Below are 21,770 nucleotides of genomic sequence, written 5' to 3'. Positions count from 1 at the left end.
TACGCTCCCTTGCCCTTTCCGCACGCCTCTTTTCCTTCGTCCCCACCCCACAGGGCCCCGGAGGCACCCAGCAGCGCCCCACAAAAGCACCGGGAGGCGACTTTGGTTCTGGTTTATTGCCCCTCAGCAGGCAGCGGGAGTCAAGGCCTAGGTTGGGGCTGCCCGGCTCAACCAGCGGGTCTAAACAGTGTGTGCAGGGGCGCCGTTCGCGCCCTCCAGGGAAATGCACCGTCGGGAATGTTTCGAAGTCAGTCGAGGAAAGAGTCGGCCCCTGGTCGTGGGGGATTAGGGCGGGGCAGAGCGGGGCGGGGCCACGCCGCCAGGCCAGTAGGTCCCGCCGGCAGCGATCAAACGTCGAGGGAGGAGGCGGGGGACAGGGAGGGGGTTCGAGAGGGCGTGGCAGGCGCCGGCCCCGCGCCCCCAGCGCCCAGCACTCGCCACTGGAAGATGCTGGCGTCCTTGCCGCCCAGCGAGACGAGGTGCGAGTCGTCGTGCGTGAACCGGACGCTGGTCACGTGGCTGCCGTGGCCCCCGTACATGCGGCTCGGCGCCTGGGCGGGAGGGAAGAGTTGCAGTGGCGGCGGAGCCCTCGGGCCCACCCGTCCCACCCCGGCGGCCCCCGCGGCCTCACCTTGGCACGAGCGCACGGGTACTGGAATAGATGCACTTTGCAGAAGTCGTCGGCCACCGCCACCACGCGCTCGTTGTGGGAGCGGCACAGGGAGTTGATGTCGGTCCCATCGGAGCCGTCCGGCCACACGCCTAGCACAGTGGCCGGCCTCAGCCCGACCTCCTACCCACCGCCACCCACGGCCCAGAGCTACACCGTTTCAGGCGCTCCGGCAGCCGCAGCCACCCACTGTCGCGTTCCAGGAAAGCCTTCCCGGTCCCGAGGGCCGGAGGGGCCTCCTGGGCTGGATCTTCAGGTTTCTGGACTCTCACCCAATGACACACGCCCAGCGTTCCGAGCCCAAACTGGGCTCCACCTTGTCCCCCACCCCTCCAGCAGGGTTCCACGCCCCTGCTCACCGTAGACGTGGAAACCCAGCACACAGGTGTAGGTAGCCCATTCCCGGTCTCGGCTCTCATAGCGATTCTTCAGCTGCTTGCAGCCTCCAGCCACGTCCCCTGGGGAGAGGGAGCCCGCCCAGCTCAGCTCTCACGCTGCCCTCAGTAGGGAAGATGCCAGGAAAAGCCAGATTGGAAAGACTGGCATGAAACCCAGCGATGGCATGTGATCTGGTCACTGTAGTAGTGACCTCCTCCCCCTGTGAAACCCACCCTGTGTGCGTCCTGTCCTGAGCACTGGCTGAAGTTCTAACAGCTTCCATGAGTTCCTCCTCCCTAGATAAGTCAAGTCCTTCACGCTTGCCCTGAGAAACTTTTCCCAAACAATCTTTTCTTAGAGCATTTTTCAGCTCCCTCAAGTCAACAAGACATGGTGTGGAACTCGTTGTTTCCAAATCACAAAATTTCTATGTATAATTCCAACTCCACTTTAACCCTATCTCCACTCCCTTATCTGACAACACCTCTAAGACCCCCCTACATAAAACCCACTCCAATTACCCTCTCCCCATGTCCTGCTCCACTGCCACTCACAGTAAAGAATCTCATAGTCCCCAGAATTGGACATGATGAAATTCCCATCCTTGGACCAGTCAAGATGAGTGATGAAGCTGGAGTGACCCTGGGAGCAAAGGTCAAGAGTTTTAAAGTATCCCATCCATTTCCCATCCCCAGAGGCCCCTTGATGCATCAGACCCCTGAGCTTCCCAGCTGTTATCATGCCCCACCACACGCCCCAACTTCCTCACCATACAGCGGCCAAAGCGGCTGGATTTGGCACCATCACTGGAAACACTATAGATGTAGATCACGTTGTCATGGGAACCAATGGCCAGGTACAACCCATCTGCAAATACAGTCACTCAGAGAGGGAAGGGCCAGGGACACATGTGAGTCCAGGGTTGGGGTGGCTCCCACCTGGGCTATACCGGACCACTGAGAGCTGCTCATTGCCATCAATGACATCAGACACGATCTCTCTGGTCTCTGTGTCCAAAACCAACCACCTGGAAGGGAGGGGAGTGGAGGCAGACAGGAAGACAAAAAGGCAAGATGTGAGGAGACCCCCAGGTAGGCCACCCTGGGTAGGCTTGGGGATGGCAAATCAGAGAAGCTCAGAAACACACACAGAAAAGCTCTGATGTAGATGACAGGTCACACGTGCATTCTTTTTTTAGTTTGTTGTTGTTGTTGTTATTGTTCTGAGACAGAGTCTCACTCTGTCACCCAGGCTGGAGTGCAGTGGCAAGATCTCACCGCAACCTCCACCTCCTGGGTTCAAGTAATTATCATGCCTCAGCCTCCTAAGTAGCTAGAATTACAGGTGCGCACCACCATGCCCGGCTAATTTTTGTGTTTTCAGTAGAGATGAGGTTTTCACCATGTTGGCCAGCCTGGTCTTGAACTCCTAACCTCAAGTGATCCACCCGCCTCAGCTCCCAAAACGCGAGGATTATAGGCATGAGCCACCGCACCCAGCCACCACTGCATTCTTATGCTGGGAGATGGAAAGGAGCTAAGTGTGGATAAAGGCTGAGGGGCTTCTAATGCCGTCTGAAAAAGGAATCTGAAACTACAGACCAGGGACCGACTACAAAGGCCCTGTGCAGGCTGGAAGCCTGTCACTTCCCTGTGTTTGTCTATGCCCCTCCCATTCCCACTGCTCTATCCTGGGCTGCCGCCTCCTCCACTCCCAGGCTTGGAGGAGACCGTGGTTGGGGGAGGGGGAGGAACGGTTACCACAGGAGAGGAGGGGAGCCCAGGTGGCAGGGGCTGCAGGGAGAGGCACGGAGGAGTGCCAAGGCGCAGGTGGCTCCTGGGCAGAGGCGGTCACTCTCGCCCACTCCCCCAGTACCAGGAACCCTTCCCAAACCTCCCTGCTTTCCCTCCTGGGAGTCCTGGCTCCCTCTCACCTCCCCGTGTTCAGTCCTACGGCCACAACTGCCCCACTCGGGTGGAAGTCAGCACAGAGACCAGTCTCCTGGGAGAGGGGAGAAGGTGAATTCAAGACAATGCCTTTCTAGTGAGGGAACCAGAGGGGACCCCTTGTCCTCCTGATAACTTCGAAGCCACTTACTCCCAAGGAGAAGATGGGAAGAGAGGGAAGGGACACCTGGGTGTCACTGGAGCCTAAACAGGGAGTGATATCAAAATATTTAACCACAGAACTGAGGCCAACAGCTGTGCCGAAGATTAACCATTTAGGTGCTGGACCAAGAGGAAGTCTGAGGGGTTCTGGGGGCAGCAGGGAATGCCCAGGTGGTACTAGAAGCATCAGCTTTTACCAATCAGTACAGAAGAATTAATATTTGAGTAACCAGTGCACCCATACCAGTACAAACTGGCCACCTCTGGGAGGCAGAAGGCAAGGTGCTAGGGAAGGCGTGGTGGCCACAGGTGTCCTGGTGGGTGTGGCATGGGGGATCCAGGGGCACAGGGCTCTACCTTGAGGTCGATGCTCCAGGCCAGCGCATGGCTCTCCCCATCCCACAGGCAGAGCTGCCGGTCATGGCCGCAGGTGAGGAAGCGGTTCTGGGAGGGGTGTGTGCAGAGCCCCCAGAGCTCATCAGTGTGGCCCTGCAGCACAGCATGACTGTCACTCCTGCTCCTCTCTCACACCCCTTTGCCCTTCCTCCCCTGAGCCCTTAACCCCCAACCTGGATTACAGGGGAGAAGCCTTGGGCCAGATCTCCCCTCAGCAATGCATTCTTCGTGGTTCCCACCAGCAGCTCAGAGCCAAGCCCTTCAGCAATGGCTCGCACGGCCCCAAAGTGCTCAGGAATCTGCAGAGTGGTGGCAGAATGTCAAGAGCCCACTGACCATTGCTCTTCTCCCTCACTCCCTTGACCCCAGCCCAGCCCTCACCTCAGCCTCCTGGAGGGCCACCAACCCGGGCCCCCACTGTACCAGCCGGCGGTCCCGCCCGCCACCACTCAGCACTGTCCCGTCCCGCTGGAGACACAAGGCGAAGATGGAACCTTCATGAGCATGAGCCTGGGCCACAATCCCATAGGTCTCTGTTGGCAAAGCCCCAGGCAGGTCATGTTTTGGGGGTACAGGGGAGTGAGAAACGGCCAGCTTTGGCTGCCACAATAGAGTAAGAACTCCCAGCCATTGAATGCACCAACTACTATGTCTCATCCTCATACTGCCAACACATCTGTTATTCTCCCCATTTTACAAACAGGACAACTGAGACTCAGAGAAGTGCGGTAACTTCCTAAAGGCCAGGCAACTAATGGCAAAACTGGAATCTGAACCTGAGATCTGGCAAACACAAAGCTCCAGCCGTTTCTCCTTTGCTGTGCTGCCCACACCCTTCTAGACCAGCCCCCCAGAGAACTATCAACTCTCAAGGGAAAAAGGTGGGAAACCTGGCTGGGCGCAGTGGCTCACACCTGTAATCCCAGCACTTTGGGAGGCCAAGGTGAGCAGATCACTTGAGGTCAGGAATTCGAGACCAGCCTGGCCAACATGGCAAAACCCCGTCTCTACTAAAAATACAAAAATTAGCTAGGCGTGGTGGCGTGTGCCTGTAATCCCAGCTACTTGGAGACTAAAGAGGGAGGATCGCTTGAACCTGGGATGCAGAGGTTGCGGTGAACCAAGATCACACCACTGCACTCCAGCCTGGGCAACAGAGTAAGATCCCGTCTCAAAAAAAAAAAAAAAAAAAAAAAAAAAAGATGGGAATGGGAAACCCTCTCTCTGTTCCCACAGAACCTCTGGAGTACTAGACTTCCCAGATGCCACCCCCAGCCGCATACCTTTGGCCCCACCCCTGCCTGGGGTCTTGGAATCTGAAGCGCTCCGCCCCCAGGTGAGAATGTTCCCCTCTGAGTCTCCAGTGAGAATGTCTCCATCCGGAAGGAACACAAAGCAAGGAATAAACTTGGGTTTCTTGTATTTCTAGCGGGAAGGGAGAGCAGACAGCAGAGGTCAAAGGGAAGGGCAAAAATTCAAAGTCGCAGGACAAGCCAGGTACAGTGGCTCACGCCTGTAATCCCAGCACTTTGGGAGGCCAAGGCGGGCGGGTCACCTGAGGCCAGGAGTTTGTGACCAGCCTGGCCAATATGGTGAAATCCCGCACTGCACTCCAGCCTGGGTGATAGAGCAAGGCACTGTCTCAAAAAAAAAGAGCTGGGAGCGACGGCCAACATGATGAAATGAAACCCTGTCTCTCTTAAAAATACAAAAATTAGCCGGGCGTGGTGGCGCACATCTGTAATCCCAACTACTCCGGGAGGCTGAGGCAGGAGAATTGCTTGAACCTAGGAAGCGGAGGTCGCAGTGAGCCGAGGTAGTGCCATTGCACTCTGGCCTGGGCGACAAGAGGAAGACTCCGTCTCAAAAAAAAAAAAAAAAAAAAAAAAAGAAAAAGTCATAGGGCAGGTACGGGTTAGGGAACCTTAGGGTCCATAGTACTCAGCCCAGTGCTTCCTCTTCCACTCTGCCCTCCCCATCACCTTCCACTTATCCATGCCTCACCCCAAAGACACCCTGTTTCCGGGTAAGGGTCCCATTCCCAGGAACCCCTACTCCACCACTCCAATTCCAGAAGTGGACGTGAGATTTCCCACTGGTGACGATGCAGCTGCTGTCACGAGGGTTGAAGCCAACGGCCAGGACTGAGTCATTTGTACTCTGAAGGGAAGACACTAGATTCAGCCACCCCAAGCCCTGGATACCTTCGCTCTACTTGACTCTCCTCAATTTGCATCATGACAGCTGGCTGGTAGAGGCCCAGAAACCCCAGGACAACCCTTCTTTCAAGACCCTGGTCCCCTAAAAGCACTATTCCCTGTCAATCATAATTAATCACCCTAATACCTAACATATTATCCCTCATGAGGTCAGAACCCATGTCACAAATGAAGAAACTAAGGGTCAGAGAAGCTAGGAGACTTGCCCCATGTGACCCAGCCAAAAAGGAAGGAAATGTATGGGTGAGTCTGGAGCTCTCTGCACTCCACCACTCCCACCCCCAACCTCGGAGCCTCTCCAAGTCATGTGGACTCCTCACCTTGATCTCAGCCAGCTTCACTCCCCGGCTGCAGTCCCACACCGACAGCATGTGCTCATTGGAATCATCCACCACACAAAGAAAGGCACCCTGATCCTGAACAAAGGCGACACACAGGAGGGGCAGAGTGAACCCTGGAGGTCCAGGGTTCGTGGTCATTAGGTTAGGAGGTACCATCACAGATGGAGAGGGCAGAAGTTGACACACATGTCCCTTTCTCAAGACAACCACCTGGGTGAGGTTCAGGAAGGCCAGAACTTCCAAGGCTTCCTGGTGACATGCAAGAGTGGGGTTCCTAGGCAAGAATGGGGGTCTAGAGGCTTCAGGGCCAGCTCACCGCAGCTGAAAAGGCCAGGGCCCCAACACCCCGCTCGAAGGCCCCCAGTCCAATCTCCTGCAGTTTCAACAGCGTCTCTGAGTCCCAGATGTGAACCACAGGCTGCAGGGGCTGGTGAAGGAAGAAGAGTCAAGGTGTGAAGCAAAGCTGGAGTGCAATTACAGCGTGTCTGCCTGCTGCCTGACTTTGGCCTTACCTTTCCATCCTTATCCACTCCAGCTGTCTGTCCCGAGGCTACCCGAACACCATCAGGGTGAACAGCAAGGCTAAGGTGGGGGGAAGACACTCTAGGGAAAGGGTCTCTCAAGACCATCCAAGACACCTTCTCCAAGCTTGCAGAGCAGCAAGGCAACTCTTTTCCCCTGCTTCTCCATGCCCCCAGACCCTCTTCCTGCCAAGCCCACCATCCCCAGGCCCCTCACCATCGAACGCAGTCTGTGTGCCCCCGGTAATGTCTCTGGCCGCCGCCTCCAGGACCCCCTGGGCCTCCTCCAGGCCGGTACAGCACCACCACGCAGGCGATGAAGTAGACCACCTCCCCCGAGCGCAGCACAAACAGATTAGAGCGGGAATCACGACCCCTGTACCCGTAACTGGGGCGGAGATCACGGTCAAGGAAAGGGCAGATCAAGGGCAGGAGGAGGAAGAGGGGAGAAAGACAGAGCTTCTGGCTGGCAGGGCCTGGAGCAGAATGATGGTAGGAGAGGATCTAGAAGGCTCCTTGTCCCCATAGACCCAGGAGAAAACTGTAAAGGGAAGAGGGGTCCTGAGGTGGGAAAGGTGGTTCCCATGGGACCAGAGGGGGCAGGATACACCCAGTCAAGGCAGAGGGTCTCCGGCGGTGGGCCGCTCGGCAGCTCCTCCAGGCTGCGGATGCCAGACGGGATGTACATGGTAATGGGGCGGCCTCGAAGGAACATCTTCACTGAGATGCCTTCTACAGAGAAAAGGGGTGGTGTCAACTACCACCCACAACCCCCCTTCCAGGAAAGACAGAGCAGAACCCTAGCCACCACACCTCACAGCCCAAAATAGCTCCTAGGGCTACAGCCCAAATCCTAACCCTGCCATCCAAGTTTTTCCCTCTGTCCCTCTGTACGTACCCAAATTGTAATTGCTCCTCCGAGACCCAGGGCCCCCGGGGCTAGAAAGGGGGTCTTTTCCCCCACGGCTGTTGGGAAGAGAAAAAGCACAGGGACTGGGGTCAGGGCCAAAGACCTAAGCGGGGAGGGGCAGGACACAAGAAAAGAGGTCACTGCAGAAACCACAGTCACCTCTGCAGGCCTGTAGTTTGCTTCGTGAGTATCAGGGCCCTAGTAGATGGAGACTTTTAGTTCCATTTAAGAGATAAGAAGATTGAGGCTGAGGCCGGGCGTAGTGGCTCAAGCCTGTAATCCCAGCACTTTGGGAGGCCGAGACGGGCGGATCACGAGGTCAGGAGATCGAGACCATCCTGGCTAATACGGTGAAACCCCGTCTCTACTAAAAAAATACAAAAAACTAGCCGGGTGAGGTGGTGGGCGCCTGTAGTCCCAGCTACTCAAGAGGCTGAGGCAGGAGAATGGCGTGAACCTGGGAGGCGGAGCTTGCAGTGAGCTGAGATCCCGCCATTGCATTCTAGCCTGGGAGACAGAGCAAGACTCCATCTCAAAAAACAAAAAAGAAGATTGAGGCTGAATGAGTGCACAGCACAAGGCCACAAAGGTTGGAAGAGGCAGTGCAGGGTGCTAGAGCCCTTTCTCTCCTCCAGACCACCAGGCCTCAGTCTCGCTCTGTCGCCCAGGCTGCAGTGCAATGGCGTGACCTCAGCTCACTGCAACCTCCGACTCCTGGGTTCAAGCAACTCTCCTGCCTCAGCCTCCCCAGTAGCTGGGATTACAGGTGCGTGCCACTAGGCCTCGCTATTGACCTTTTCATTTCCCCATCCGTAAAATGGGACCAAAGGGAGTCCAGAATGTACACCAGCCCCGCCTCTCAGGGATCCAGGAGGCAAGTCCACATCTCTCCAGAGATTCCTGTCGTTAGATAACAGTAAGGTGATACTGTCTCTTCAGAGAATAAAGCACAGGCCAAAGACAGGGCTAGAATGAACATTCGGGTGTCCTAGGGCCCGTACATACTCTGAGGCAACCACATTCGGCCACTAGGACGTCCCCTTGCCCTCTAGAAGTAAATATTAATAGAGTGGTACTTGATAGATCCAGCGGAAAGAGGGCTGAAGCTCTAGGGACAGCCATCCATGAAAGCCATGGGAGCTTCTAGAAAAGCCTCTTGGGATCTCGGAAGGTTTGCTGTGATGTAGTGGAAAGGGTAGGGGAACTGGAGTCAGGAAGAGTTAGGTTCAAATCCTGACTCTAGCTGTGTGACCCCAGGCAAATGACTTACCCTCTCTGAGCCTGCCTCCTCACCTGTGCAATGGACAGCATGAGACCACCTACCCCCCAAAGATGTTGTGGGGACTGACTGAGATGGAGGAGGTCGAGGGTTTAGCACAGTGCCGGGTACACAGCAGGCGCCCCAGGAGTGTTTGTTTCCTTATTCCTGTTGGGCAATCAGGTCCCCCCACCCCACCCAGGGATGTGAGGTGAGAGATGTGGAAAGTCGAGAGCCTGCGCCTGGGGCGGGGTGGATTAGGGGAAGCCTCACCCACCTCTCCGTGCTCCCGGACCGCACTAACAGGTTGGCGGAGGAAATTGCCTTCCTGGAGAGCTTCTGCCGAGGCCGCTCTGAGGGGGATGAGGAGGAGGAAGAATTTCTTCGCGGCCTGGTGGGGGCATAGTGAAGGTCATTCCCTCCAATTGTGCTCCGCAATCCCACCACCCCTCCCAGCTTCCGCCACAGGACCACAGGACACCTACGTGTCAGCACGCTGTGGGGGCTGCAAGGGCCTGAGGATTCCCGGGGGGCCGGGAGAGCCAGCACCACTGCTGCTGCTGCCCCCTCCTTCAGATTGGGTCCCACTAGGCTCTTCGCTGGCCCCCTGAGGGGCTGGGGGTCCATTGCTCAGGCCAGGGGGTCCAGGGGATGTCTTGAACTCCACCTCTGTCTCCGTCTGGGTGCCTCGGCTCACCAACGAAGGGGTGCACGTGGGTGGCAGTCCTGGGGGCGCTGCAAAACTGCTGGAGAGATGATGAATTAACCTGAAGCCCCAGAGGCCCCAAGGAGGAGGGAAAATGGGGCGTGCCCACATGCATACCTGTCCCCTGGAGGAGCTGGTGTGCCAGAGACCTGCAGGGAGGAAGGCGGCACCTGCAGCCGCAGCAGGCGAAGGGCTTCTGCCAGGGCTGCCTTTACCAGCTCCATCTCCTGCTCCTGCACCCGAAGCCGCTGGCTCAGAGACTGCAGGGCCTCCCGAGCAGGGCCCTCACCTGGGAAAAGGGCAAGAGGTACTCAGAATGTACCCATCACCTGAAGAAAGCGTAGAGGGGATTCTGTCTCCCCACAGCTTTACGTGTCCAGTAGTACTACCCCTTTCAAGCAGCCCCAGGCTTGGATGCTCATCCAGAGGGGAGGAGACGGTGGTAGAGGATCAAGGGCCTCCTTCTGGCAGGGCAGGCGAGAAACCTGGCAAAGCTCCCTTCCTGCTGCCGTCTCAGCCTCCGCAAAGGCTGGGAGTACCATGGAGTACCAGGGGGGAAATATGGAGTACTGCCGAGGAACGTGGGAGCCACAGAGAGAGGCGCCGCACTGGTGAGGGGAGGGACCGCAGCCCTCCCCACGCGCCCACAACAAGCTCAGGTCTCCAGCGAAAGCAGAGTAACTGAGCCGGGGGAACACCAGGAGAGGATGGGGCACGGGAATGGAGTCATACTGAGGACCCAGAGTACAGGAAAAGAGATCCAGAGTGACAGGAGAGAGTGTGGGTTGTGAACAGAGTCACAGTGAAGGTCTCAGGGGACGGCGGTCAGAAGGAAAAAGACCTGAAATACCAGGAGAAGAGGCCCGGAGTAACGCAGAGGGCAGGGAAACATCGAGGGGCCCGGAGTTACATGGGGGGTAGAATGACGCTGGGGAAGCCCTAAGTGACAGGACCCAAGCAACTAGGGAGGGGGACCGGAGGAACTGTGGAGGATGCTCGGAGCCCCTGCGGCGAAGGAGCACGCGGGGACGCCTCCAGACAGCCGTCCAGCTCTGGAGGAGCCCGACGAGCCGGGCGCTCCGGGAAGGGGCACGCCGCCCGCCCCGCCCCGTACTCACCGGGCCCCGCGGCCCCGTCCATCCGGCCCCCGGGTTGCTCCGAGCGGCGGCGGCGGAGGAGGCGTCTAAGCCGCGGGGGCCACGGCCGGGGAGAGGGGAAGGGGAAGCACCCCGGGGCGCGCGCGAAGGGCGCCGTACCACCACCCCGCGGGGGCGCTATCGGGCGCGGGGAAGGGGCCTGGAGGGGGCGCTGTGGGCCCGGGGCCGCAGTCCCCAGACCCCCCCGGGCCCTCAGACTCTCCCGGGGCCGCTCTCGGCTCCCGGGGGTGGGGTGGCGGGGCCGTCCGGGGCCACAGCGCCGCAGCACAAACAGGCGCCGGACGCGGAGCCGCCAGGAAGCGCGGGAGGGGGGGCGGGCCCGAGGGGGGGCCGGGCCGCCTGGTAACCCCTCCCTGTCCGGGCCTCGCCGCTCAGTACGGGGGCGGGGCTAGCCGGCTGACCCCCTGGCCTGCTCCCGGCCTCCCGCTCCAGGCCCTTCCCGGATCCCCGCCCCCGGATTCCCAGGGGACGGGATAGGGAGCGCCCGCCCCGAGGTCTCCGCCCCCCAGCCCCTAACCCCTCAGGGCTGAACGGACCAGCCCCACCACTTCCGCGAGGGTCAGGGGCGGGGTCACAAAACGGGCACTCGGCCTAGGGGCGGAGTTTCTCCAAAGGGGCAAGGCCAAGGCATCCTGTATTGGGGCTCACAGGGCGGCGGGTTATTAAGGCTGAGGATGGGAGGATGCTCAGGGTATTGGGGTCAGGGTGGCATTAGCCCAGCTCAAGCCGGGCCGGGCTGACTCAGCATCCTGCCCCAGCCAAGTTCCATCCCCGACACCTCTGCACTCCCTTGGGCAGAGATGGGAGATGGCGCCGGTGTTACCCCTGGTGCTGCCCCTGCAGCCCCGCATCCGCCTGGCACAAGGGCTCTGGCTTCTCTCCTGGCTGCTGGTGCTGGCTGGTGGCCTCATCCTCCTCTGTAGCGGGCACCTCCTGGTCCAGCTGAGGCACCTTGGCACCTTCCTGGCTCCCTCCTGTCAGTTCCCTGCCCTGCCCCAGGCTGCCCTGGTAGCGGGTGCGGTGGCTCTAGGCACAGGACTAGTGGGTGTAGGAGCCAGCCGGGCAAGTCTGAATGCAGCTTTATACCCTCCCTGGCGAGGGGTCCTGGGCCCGATGCTGGTGGCTGGGACGGCTGGTGGTGGGGGGCTCCTGGTCATCGCCCTCGGGCTAGCCCTGGCTTTGCCTGGGAGTCTGGATGAGGCGCTGGAGGAGGGCCTGGGGACTGCCTTGGCTCACTACAAGGACACAGAGGTGCCTGGGCACTGTCAGGCCAAAAGGCTGGTGGATGAGCTGCAACTGAGGTACCAATGCTGCGGACGCCACGGGTACAAGGATTGGTTTGGGGTCCAGTGGGTCAGCAGCCGTTACCTGGACCCCAGTGACCAGGATGTGGTTGAGTGAGTGATTTGCGTCTCCCTTCCTCCTCCTCCTCCTCCTCCTCCTCCTCCTCCCTAGACAGGCTCCCTCCTGCTGCCTTGAATCTCCACCTGGCTCAGAGGGGCAATAGTAGAGCATAGTAGCTGAGAGACCAGTTACAGCTCTGCCATTTATTAGCTGTGAAACCCAGGGCATGTTACCAAACCACCCTGGGCCCATTCCTTTACCTGTAAAATGGAGATAATAGTACCTATCTGATAGGTACCTATCTGATAGAGTTGTTGTGAAGATAAGTGAATTATGCTTGGCTGGCACATAGTACAGCAGTCAGTAAATGTTTTACCATTCTTTTTCCCTTCTCAATACCTGTGCCCTTCAGTCCCTCCCCCAGGCCTCTATCTCCAGACATCCTAATCTCTCTATCCCTCCCTTTGCAGCCGGATCCAGAGCAATGTGGAAGGCCTATACCTGACTGATGGGGTCCCTTTCTCCTGTTGCAACCCCCACTCACCCCGGCCTTGCCTGCAAAACCGTCTTTCAGACTCCTACGCCCACCCCCTGTTCGATCCCCGACAACCCAACCAAAACCTCTGGGCCCAAGGGTGCCATGAGGTGCTGCTGGAGCACTTGCAGGACTTGGCAGGCACACTGGGTAGCATGCTGGCTGTCACCTTCCTACTGCAGGTGAGTCAGCAAAGCATCTGAGGCCTCCTTCCACCGGGGACTCCTCACTCACTCCAACCCTGGGCCTCCTGGAACCGCTGACTCTCCCTAACTCTTTCCCCTTGCTTCCCCCACAGGCTCTGGTGCTCCTCGGCCTGCGGTACCTGCAAACAGCACTGGAGGGGCTTGGAGGGGTCATTGATGGGGAAGGAGAGACCCAGGGCTATCTGTTTCCCGGTGGGCTGAAAGATATGCTGAAAACAGCATGGCTACAGGGAGGGGTTGCCTGCAGGCCAGCACCTGAGGAGGCCCCACCAGGAGAGGCACCTCCCAAGGAGGATCTATCTGAGGCCTAGAGGCCTGGAGCTTGGGGTGAGGAAGAGGAAGGGATGGACACGTCTAAAAACCTCACAATTCCTTACCAAGGCTCCAGGTTGGGGGGATCGTGGGATTAGAGGGGCTAAGGATAGTTAGCAAGCTGGACTGGGGTAAGAAAGAAAACCAGATGCCCTACTAGCCCTTGTAGCCAGAACCACCAGGGAACAGCAAAGAACAGAGTGATGGGAAAGTGACATGGGAAGGCCTGGAGGCTGATTCTGGTACAGACTCAATAAAGCTTTTGGAAGGAAGCAATTGCTTTTTTTGTCAAGGGGATGGGGGCCTGGGAGAACTGATTTCTGTCTGATGGAGCAGCCAGGACTCCAAAGTTTGGACCCTGGCTCGACCTGTGCAGGAATAGGAGCCCACATCTGTAAGGATCAGAAAGCAAGAACCCAATGTAAGAAGCAAAGAAAAACAAGAGGCCCTTCCAGGTTGAGATTCTTTATTCTGGAGGTAGGAAAGGGGTCAGCATGCTCAGGTGGGGAGGGTCCAGCCCAGCTCCTCCAGCCCCCCAGTGCATGCCCAGCCCCAATAAGTTACCCAGTTAGTCAGCTGCCCTCCCTCCTGGGTCCTTTTGTTCCACCCTAGACAGGGCCAACCTGGCTCAATACAAGGGCTGCTTGTCCCCAGCCTGTAGGCAGTGCCACATGGCAGGCTGGGGGAGGGGTGAAGCAGCAGGACCATGCCCTGGGCCTGGAGGAGCAGAGGGGCCACTTCTGGCTCCAAGGGATCAGGACTTGGAAAACCACATCCTGGGCAGGCCTGGGGCCCAGTCCCACAAGGTCTGTGCCTGAAAAGAGGTGGTAGTTGGGGTGGGGCCGCCATCACACCTCAATTGCTGGGTCTGAGCCCCGGCCCTGCCGCTGCAGCTGCTCCTCCTGCTTCATCTTGGGCTTCTCTGTCCGTGTGTGCCACACCAGTACCTGCGGCAGCAGGGATGCAGTGAGAGCCAGGCCCAGCTGTAGCCAGGCCTCTGAGACTCTCAGCCTGGAATGGATTCTCTAACCCTATCAAATATACAGTGTAGGCTTCAAAGTGTAAAGGGCAGGGTGGAGGAAGACTTAGTGCCTCTAAAGTAGGGCCTTGGCTGGGCGCAGTGGCTCATGGCTGTGATCCCAACACTTTTGGGAGGCCGAGGTGGGTGGATCACGAGGTCAGGAGATCGAAACCATCCTGGCTAACACCGTGAAACCCCGTCACTACTAAAAATACAAAAAATTTGCTGGGCATGGTGGCGGGCGCCTGAGGCAGGAAAATGGTGTAAACCCAGGAGGCGGAGCTTGCAGTGAGCCGAGATTGTGCCACTGCACTCCAGCCTGGGCGACAGAGCAAGACTCCATCTCAAAAAAAAAAAACAAAAAACGGGGCCTTATTCCTTTATCCTCTCTGTGCCACATGGGTTTCCAGAACTCAGGGCAGAGTGACAGGGACCACTTCCCCCCGCTGGTTCCCAGCTTCCCCTTCAGTAGAGTCAGCAAGGCTGATCAGAGGTCTGGAGAGGCCCTCCCGATTAAACTACCCATTCCCAGGGTCTCACTGTACCTCCCCCATCACCTGTCCATCCCAGAGCCAGGTTTCTATGCCCACCTGCATTCCCTTACCCGAGTGCAGTTGGCAGCCCGTGGCTCCAGGTCCTTGGGATCCACAAGGTGGCTCAGAAGACTGCTCTCCAGGTGGCCCCGGGGAGCAGTGGAATCAAACTGGGCATTGGGCTTAGCTAACAGCAAGGGCAGGGCCACAGCAAATCCAGCCATATCCACAGGGAAGGGCCTGTTGGGCTCCCATGCTGTGTGGAAGCCTACTACCCGGCCGTCCTGTACCTGAGGGCCCTCAAATCGCAGGCCGCCCACCAGCCCCACAGGCCACACTGAAACACCACGGGTCCAGCGCATCTAATAGAGGTCAGGAGAGAAGAAACAGAGGGGTGGTCCAGGGAAGGGATCAGCAGAAAGAGCCACCTGGCTCACTCTGCCCCACTGCTTCCAGCCCCTCACCCAGCAGCCAATGGCAACACTGCTAACCAAGGTAACAAAGCTGGCCGCACCTGGTCTCTTGCCGCTCCCCATCCTGGTGCTCACCTCCTCAAACAGCTCCCGGCTGTAGGTGTTGTCATCATCAGCAAAGTACACGACTCCTTGGGTCCCTGGTGGTGGTGGGTCCTTCTCCCCACCCACAGCACCTCCTCTGCCCCGGAGCCAGTCCAGGGCCTTGTTCCGCTGCTCAACACCACGGGGATGAACCCAGCCAGGCTCGCCCTCCCTAAGCCGCTGCGCTTTGGGTGTGAGGACCACCAGGTGTGTGAAGAGGAGGCCAGAGGCAGCCAGCAGCCCTGAGACCAGCGGGGTGGGACTCTCAGCATCCTCCACCAGCAGCCAATGCAGCCGGGGCACCAGGCTCAGTGTCTGGGACAGCCGTACCAGCTCTGCCTTCTGTACCAGCCTGTAGTGGAGAGATGCAGCACAAGGGAAAGGGGCAAGCACCATGTGCCCGCTCCAGCCAGGGCAGGCAGCTTCTGCTTCTCCCTTGGCCTTTCCCAACCAATGCCTAAACTCCCTCTTTCTTGCCTGTCAACTTCATGCTAACACTCACCTGCCCTGTTCTTCTGCTCCATGTCCATCACCCACCTCAACCCCAGAGTTCTGGCTGTGGTAGACTATAAATTAAGGGCACAGGGCCAGGTGTGATGGCTCACGCCTGTAATAACACTTTGGGAGGTCGAGGCGGGTGAATCACCTAAGGTCTGGAGTTCCAGACCAGCTTGGCTAATATGGTGAAACCCCATTTCTACTAAAAAACTACAAAAATTTGCTGGGTGTAGTGGCGCATGCCTTTAGTAATCTCAGCTACTTGGGAGGCTGAGGCAGGAAAATCACTTGAACCTGGAAGGCAGAGGTTGGAGCGAGCTGAGATTGTGCCATTTCACTCCAGCCTGGGCGATAACAGCAAAACTCCATCTCTTAAAAAAAAAAAAAAAAAAGCCAGGCATGGTGGCTTATGCCTGTAATCCCAGCACTTTGGGAGGCCGAGGTGGGCAGATCACCTGAGGTCAGAGGTTCAAGACCAGCCTGCCCAACATGGTGAAACCCCGTCTCTACTAAAAATACAAAAAATTACCCAGGCATGGTGACAGGCGCCTGTAATCCTAGCTACTCGGGAGGCTGAGGCAGAAGAATCGCTTGAACCTGGGAGGCAGAGGTTGTAGTGAGCCGAGATTGTGCCACTGCACTCTAGCCTGAGCAACAAGAGCGAAACTCTGTCTCAAAAAAAAAATTAAGGGTACAGGCTTTAGGATCAGGTATATCTGGGTTTGAAATCCAGTTTTGTAACTTATTATGTGAGACAACTCGGGAAAATAGCTCAATCTCCCTGAGCCTCAGTTTCCTCAACTGTAAAATGGGAATAACAGTACTTTATAACAATGTTGTTTTTTTGTTTTTTTGTTTTTTTTTTTTTTGAGACGGAGTCTCGCTGTGTCGCCCAGGCTGGAGTGCAGTGGCCGGATCTCAGCTCACTGCAAGCTCTGCCTCCCGGGTTTTTACGCCATTCTCCTGCCTCAGCCTCCCGAGTAGCCGGGACTACAGGCGCCCGCCACCTCGCCCGGCTAGTTTTTTTTGTATTTTTTAGTAGAGACGGGGTTTCACCGTGTTAGCCAGGATGGTCTCGAACTCCTGACCTCGTGATCCGCCCGTCTCGGCCTCCCAAAGTGCTGGGATTACAGGCTTGAGCCACCGCACCTGGCCAAACAATGTTGTTTTAAAGATTAAATAAGAGCTGGGCACAGTGGCTCACACCTGTAATCCCAGCACTTTGGGAGGCCGAGGTGGGCGGATCATGAGGTCAGGAGATCAAGACCATCCTGGTTAACATGGTGAAACCCCATCTCTACTAAAATACAAAAAATTAGCCAGGCATGGTGACGGGCACCTGTAGTCTCAGCTACTCGGGAGGCTGAGGCAGGAGAATGGCGTGAACACAGGAGGCAGAGCTTGCAGTGAGCCAAGATCGTGCCATTGCACTCCAGCCTAGGCGACAGAGCGAGACTCCATCTCAAAAAAGAAAAAATAAATAAAATACAAAAATAAAGTACAAAAAATTACTGGCCGGGCATGGTGGCTCACGCCTGTAATCCCAGCACTTTGAGAGGACGAAGTGGGCAGATCACGAAGTCAGAAGTTCCAGACCAGCCTGGCCAACATGGTGAAACCCCATCTCTACTAAAGATACAAAAAATTAGCCGGGCGTGGTGGCGCATGCTTGTAATCCCAGGTACTCGGGGGGCTGAGGCAGGAGAATTGCTTCAACACGGGAGGTGGAGGTTGCAGTGAGCCAAGATCACGCCACTGCACTCCAGCCTGGGCAACAGAGCAAGACCCCATCTCGGCAGGAGGGTGGGGAAGCGGGGAGAGAACAAAAGAAAAAAAAAAAAAGGAACAAACCAGGAATGTGGAACGTGGAACGTGGGGCTTGGCTCTTCTGTGCTTCTTTATCCTTCAGATCTACCTGCCTGTCCCAGGGCTGGTGGTGTGTGTGTGTATGTGTGCATGTCACAGGTGGGGTCTAGAACTTCCTGTGCATGAATGGGACAGCCATCTGATTCCCAGAAGATGTATTAACACCCTTATGGCTACAGATCCAAAAACCACATTCCCCAACTGGTTTTATTAGTAAAACCAATTACATTTTGATTTAAAACAAAAGCAAATGTAAATCACTAAACACAGTGCCTGGTAGAGAGTAAACACACTGTAAGTAACAGCTGGTATAACTATTTCTGGACCCTAGGATGACTATCAGGCCAAGTGCTTTCAACTTTTTTTTTTTTTTTTTTTTTTTGAGATGGGCTCTCTCTCTGTCGCCCAGGTTGCATGATCTCCACTCACTGCAACCTCCGCCTCCCAGGCTCAAGCAATCTTCCCACCTCAGCCTCCAGAGTAGCTGGGATTACAGGCATGCAGCACCAAGCCCAGCTACCTTTTTTTTTTTTTTTTTTTTTTTTTATAGAGACAAAAGTTTCACCATGTTGCCCAGGCTGGTGTCAAACTCCTGAGCTCAGGCGATCCACCAGCCTCGGGCTCCCAAAGTGCTGGGATTACAGGCATGAGCCACTGCGCCCAGACAAGCCCTTTCAACTTTAATCAGGGGGTTTTAACTTTCTCCCCAAAGGGTCCCTAAGGAGAGAGAGTTAATTCACTGCCAAGCTCAAAATTTATTTGAAATGTTATTGTTCTGTCTTATAATTTGGTAGGAATTTTGTATTTTCCTTCTAGAAAAACAACCATTTTTTCTTTTTTTTCGGTTTTGTTTTTGAGATAGAGTTTCACTCTTGTTGCCCAGGCTAGAGTGCAATAGTGTGATCTCAGCTCACTGCAACCTCCACTTCTCAGGTTCAAGGGATTCTCCTGCCTCAGCCTCCCAAGTAGCTGGGATTACAGGCATGCGCCACCACACCTGGCTAATTTTGTATTTTTAGTAGAGACGGGGTTTTGCCATGTTGGCCAGGCTGGTTTCGAACTCGCGACCTCAGGTGACCCACCCGCCTTGGCCTCCTAAAGTGCTGGGATTACAGGCTTGAGCCACCGCGCCCCGCCTGAAAATGAACTATTTTCCCACAGATATTTTAGTATAGATGTGGTTCATTTATCCTGTCTTTGGCATGCCCTAGTTTGAGGAACAACTCCTAGCCCAGTGCCTCCCCAAACTCCTCATCAACTCCAACTCATTGGACAATGCAGACCTCTTGGGTGTACCAGAGCCCATACCTGGCATAGGTGGGGGTAACAACATAGATAGTAGGCAGGGCCTCGGGTTCAGGGGGCTGGGCAGGGGCAGGGGGTGGCCGTCGGAGTTCCGCTTGCAGGTGGGAAATCCTCAGATCCTTCTGCCGTAGCTGCTCGGCTGCTGCCCGCAGGGGAGGAAGGCAGTCACATGGCTGGCCTGGTCCCAGGAAGCATTAATGGGGAAAGAGGATGGGGGCAGAGAACCACAGAATGTTCAGCATCCCAAAGGGCCATAATCTTCTCATTAATTCCTAGACAATGCAGGTATCCCCTTATGACTTCCCTAGTAGCCTTTTCTACACCTCTGGTGTGGGAAACTCACTGCCTCAAGCAGCAGACCCTCTCCAACTTTAATAAATTCCATTGTTACAATTTTACGTTGGATATTGAGCTGATTCCATCTTTTCTATCTGCTGGTCCTAATTTTGCCTTCTGGACTCATAACAAGCTCATGTCCTTAAACAGGACAGTCTTTTCAGAGTCCAAGGTGCTAACTAACCATTACACTATAGAACCCCTTTAGGATAGTCTTTCAAATACCTGAGGATAACGCAGTGGCACTGTCCCTAAATCTTTGCATAAGGGGCAGGGTTCGATCCATTCCCTTGGCTGGGTGACCAAAGACTCATTGTTAAATTCATTGATTCCATTGTAGGATAAATATTTATTGAATACTCTTCCTAGGAGGCACTGCCTTAGGTGCTGAGGATACAGCAGGGAACAAAACAGACACAGTCCCTGCCCTCATCGAGCTTTCAGTTTAGCAGAGGAAGCAGACACTAAGCAAAGAAACAAATTAATAACATTATTACAAACTGTGATGGGGTCATGAAAAAAATAATCAGGATAGAGAATAAAAGGGAATGGAATAAGAATGGTATCTTTAGCTATGGTAGTCAGGGAAGGCCTCTCTAAGGAGGTGACATTTGAGCTAAGACCTGAAGGATGAGAAAGAGGCAGCCCGGAAAGAGCTGGAAGAAAAGCACCCCAAGTAGAGGGAACAAGTTAAGCGCTTGAGAGAGCAATGAGCCTGGGGTTTTCGAGAAACTGTCAGCAAGCCAGTCTGGCTGCAGCAGAGCGAGGGAGAGGGGTGGGAAATGGGGTTGGGAGAGGCGGACGGCAGCAGGATCATGCGGGGCCTTGCAGGCTCTGGGAAGGAGTCTGGATTTCATCCGAGGTGCGGCGGGCCGCCGCGGTGCTTTCTATAGAGGGGAGTGCGCCTGCGGCCGCAGAGCTGTCCGGAGGGTCGAGCGGATGAATGGTGTTTGCCGGGGGTTCATCCCCAGGGCGGGATGCACGGCGGCGGGCGCCCACGGGCCAGCCCGCCGCACCCCCGCCCCGCCCCGCTCACCGAGCTGTACCAGCGCGTAGAGGAGGCCGGCGATCGACACCAGGAAGTAGGCGAGAAACACGTTCTTCAGCTTCAGCTTCATGGCCGCGCCGCCGCCCGCGCCCGAGCAGGCGGGGTCTAGAGGGGACGAGGGGTTCCCGCCCCAACCCCCGGCGCCTGCCCACAGGCCCCGCCCCTCCACCGGCTCCGCCCTGCGTCCCGCCTTCCTCGCACTCCCCTACCAGCTCCTAGCCGGGGCTGGCAGCACCGCCCGGGCACGCTTCCGGTCATCTGTGCCCCCCTTGTAGACTTGATTTCCGGTCCCACCGCCAGGCTCCGGGAACCACGGGGCGGTGACGTCACATCCGGCGTGCCAAACTCGCGTGGACGGCAGTCAAAATCCCGGGTAGGTGCAGAATCTCGGGTAGGTAGGTGCACGTGGCACCTACCTCGCGACCCGCCCCCGATCACGGAATTGCATGAGAAAGCCAGTCCTGCCGTCCAGATCTTCACCTTATTCATCCAACCATCAGTCACGCCACCCAACAGCAGTTGCTCAATACTCATTACACAAATGAATGAAATCTAAGGCCCACCACATGATCCTCTGGGTGTCTCTCCTGGAATTATCACTATAATACTTTGAGATAGATAAGAAACTAAAGTTGACAAAAATTATGTCATTGCCACAAGGCAGTTTTGTGTCCTTTCCAGACACCTGATTCCGGCATCTCTAGTGTTTCCTCTGGCCCACATTCCTTCAACAGATGACAACAAGGGTGCCAAGGAAGTGTTTTAACTACCAAGAAATTGATTGGAAATAGTTCCTGAGCTGGGGAATTCCAGGAATGCATCCCCTTCCTCCTCACAAGCACAAGCCATCCTTCTCATTTTTCCTTTAAAAAAAAAAAAAAAAGGGCCTGGCACAGTGGCTCATGACTGTAATCCTAGCACTTTAGAAGCCCAGGAGTTTCAGATCAAACTCGGCAACAAGGCAAAACCCCGTCTCTACAAAAAAACACAAAAATTAGCCGGGTGTAGTGGCGCGGGCCTACAGTCCCAGCTACTTGGGAGGCTGATGTGGGCGGCTGAGGCTGTGGTGAGCCGTGATCATGCCACTGCACTCCAGCCTGGGTGACTGGGTGAGACCCTGTCTCAAAAAAAGCCCTCCAACCCCCACCAAAAAGAGTTTCTGGTAAAATAATCTCTGACTTGTGGTCAGTCTACAAAATGAGGGGGAGACGGGGAACAGTATACTTCCTGTCACTAAAACAATGGGAAACTTTACAAAGTGCTGTTAGCTACAAGCAGAAGCCTTTAGGTTGGGCATGGTGGCTGATGCCTGTAATCCCAGCACTTTAGGAGCCTGGGAGGTCAAGGCTGCAATGAGCCGGGATCATGTCACAGCACTCCCAGCACTCCAGCCTCAGCAGTAGAACGAGACCCTGTCTCAACCCCCCACACCCCCCAAAAGTAGTAGCCTTTCGTTTGAGAAACAACTATCTGAACTTAATGGCTATTTCTATCCAAGAGGGACTCCATTGGCTCTGATAACCACTTACTAACTAGGCCTACTAA

At 56.2% G+C, this 21,770-nt stretch overlaps 3 protein-coding genes and 1 long non-coding RNA gene across 16 annotated transcripts in view; 2 read left to right on the top strand and 2 right to left on the bottom strand.

Moving 5' to 3' along the window:
- The window catches only part of LOC135967212 (uncharacterized), a 68,947-nt gene that overhangs the window by 14,429 nt on the left and 32,748 nt on the right, over nt 1–21,770 (top strand). The window lies entirely within an intron of this gene.
- Nucleotides 97–10,965, bottom strand: EML3 (EMAP like 3). 6 transcript variants are annotated; one of them, XM_005577582.4, is made up of 22 exons: nt 10,626–10,965; nt 9,625–9,796; nt 9,287–9,547; nt 9,079–9,192; nt 7,532–7,599; nt 7,242–7,365; nt 6,851–7,021; nt 6,625–6,694; nt 6,429–6,539; nt 6,092–6,187; nt 5,557–5,712; nt 4,836–4,977; nt 3,934–4,085; nt 3,726–3,851; nt 3,514–3,645; nt 2,982–3,049; nt 1,987–2,075; nt 1,818–1,915; nt 1,603–1,690; nt 1,030–1,128; nt 632–762; nt 97–551 (listed from the first exon to the last, which is right to left on the bottom strand). In XM_005577582.4, exons 1-22 carry the CDS (start codon nt 10,645–10,647, stop codon nt 348–350), a joined length of 2,694 nt encoding a protein of 897 aa, XP_005577639.2. In that variant the 5' UTR covers nt 10,648–10,965; the 3' UTR covers nt 97–347. The 6 variants fall into 6 exon arrangements, 4 of the variants coding, with proteins under 4 accessions (XP_005577639.2, XP_005577640.2, XP_005577641.2 ...); XM_005577583.4 differs by having other exon boundaries at nt 9,287–9,544; XR_012423141.1 differs by lacking the exon at nt 2,982–3,049.
- On the top strand, nt 11,457–13,333 carry ROM1 (retinal outer segment membrane protein 1). Its single transcript, XM_005577585.4, has 3 exons — nt 11,457–12,061; nt 12,479–12,725; nt 12,842–13,333. Exons 1-3 carry the CDS (start codon nt 11,472–11,474, stop codon nt 13,058–13,060), a joined length of 1,056 nt encoding a protein of 351 aa, XP_005577642.3. The 5' UTR covers nt 11,457–11,471; the 3' UTR covers nt 13,061–13,333.
- Nucleotides 13,511–20,493, bottom strand: B3GAT3 (beta-1,3-glucuronyltransferase 3). 8 transcript variants are annotated; one of them, XM_015434114.4, is made up of 7 exons: nt 20,378–20,493; nt 20,214–20,330; nt 18,845–19,019; nt 15,164–15,524; nt 14,687–14,977; nt 14,092; nt 13,515–14,008 (listed from the first exon to the last, which is right to left on the bottom strand). In XM_015434114.4, exons 1-7 carry the CDS (start codon nt 20,481–20,483, stop codon nt 13,917–13,919), a joined length of 1,143 nt encoding a protein of 380 aa, XP_015289600.3. In that variant the 5' UTR covers nt 20,484–20,493; the 3' UTR covers nt 13,515–13,916. The 8 variants fall into 8 exon arrangements, with proteins under 8 accessions (XP_045226449.2, XP_045226447.2, XP_015289599.2 ...); XM_045370514.3 differs by lacking the exons at nt 14,092; nt 20,214–20,330 and adding an exon at nt 19,403–19,641 and having other exon boundaries at nt 13,511–14,008; nt 20,435–20,493; XM_045370512.3 differs by lacking the exons at nt 14,092; nt 20,214–20,330 and adding an exon at nt 19,403–19,471 and having other exon boundaries at nt 13,511–14,008; nt 20,435–20,493.

The sequence above is a fragment of the Macaca fascicularis genome, chromosome 14 (genome assembly GCF_037993035.2).
Source record: "Macaca fascicularis isolate 582-1 chromosome 14, T2T-MFA8v1.1".
In the NCBI taxonomy this organism is placed as follows: domain Eukaryota; kingdom Metazoa; phylum Chordata; class Mammalia; order Primates; family Cercopithecidae; genus Macaca; species Macaca fascicularis.
This window is presented reverse-complemented; position numbering and strand designations above follow the sequence as displayed.

Excerpts from the sequence above, each read along its gene's own strand:
- ROM1 (XM_005577585.4), top strand. The coding sequence starts at position 11,472 with ATGGCGCCGGTGTTACCCCTGGTGCTGCCCCTGCAGCCCCGCATCCGC. Across the intron at positions 12,062-12,478 it reads AGTGACCAGGATGTGGTTGA|CCGGATCCAGAGCAATGTGG; the intron begins GTGAGTGATTTG and ends CTCCCTTTGCAG. Across the intron at positions 12,726-12,841 it reads CTGTCACCTTCCTACTGCAG|GCTCTGGTGCTCCTCGGCCT; the intron begins GTGAGTCAGCAA and ends CTTCCCCCACAG.
- EML3 (XM_005577582.4), bottom strand. The coding sequence starts at position 10,647 with ATGGACGGGGCCGCGGGGCCCG. Across the intron at positions 5,713-6,091 it reads TGAAGCTGGCTGAGATCAAG|AGTACAAATGACTCAGTCCT; the intron begins GTGAGGAGTCCA and ends TCTTCCCTTCAG. Across the intron at positions 1,129-1,602 it reads GGACTATGAGATTCTTTACT|GGGACGTGGCTGGAGGCTGC; the intron begins GTGAGTGGCAGT and ends CCCTCTCCCCAG.
- B3GAT3 (XM_015434114.4), bottom strand. The coding sequence starts at position 20,483 with ATGACCGGAAGCGTGCCCGGGCGGTGCTGCCAGCCCCGGCTAGGAGCT. Across the intron at positions 20,331-20,377 it reads CCGGTGGAGGGGCGGGGCCT|ACCCCGCCTGCTCGGGCGCG; the intron begins GTGGGCAGGCGC and ends CGTCCCCTCTAG. Across the intron at positions 19,020-20,213 it reads CTACGCGCTGGTACAGCTCG|GCCAGCCATGTGACTGCCTT; the intron begins GTGAGCGGGGCG and ends TCCTGGGACCAG.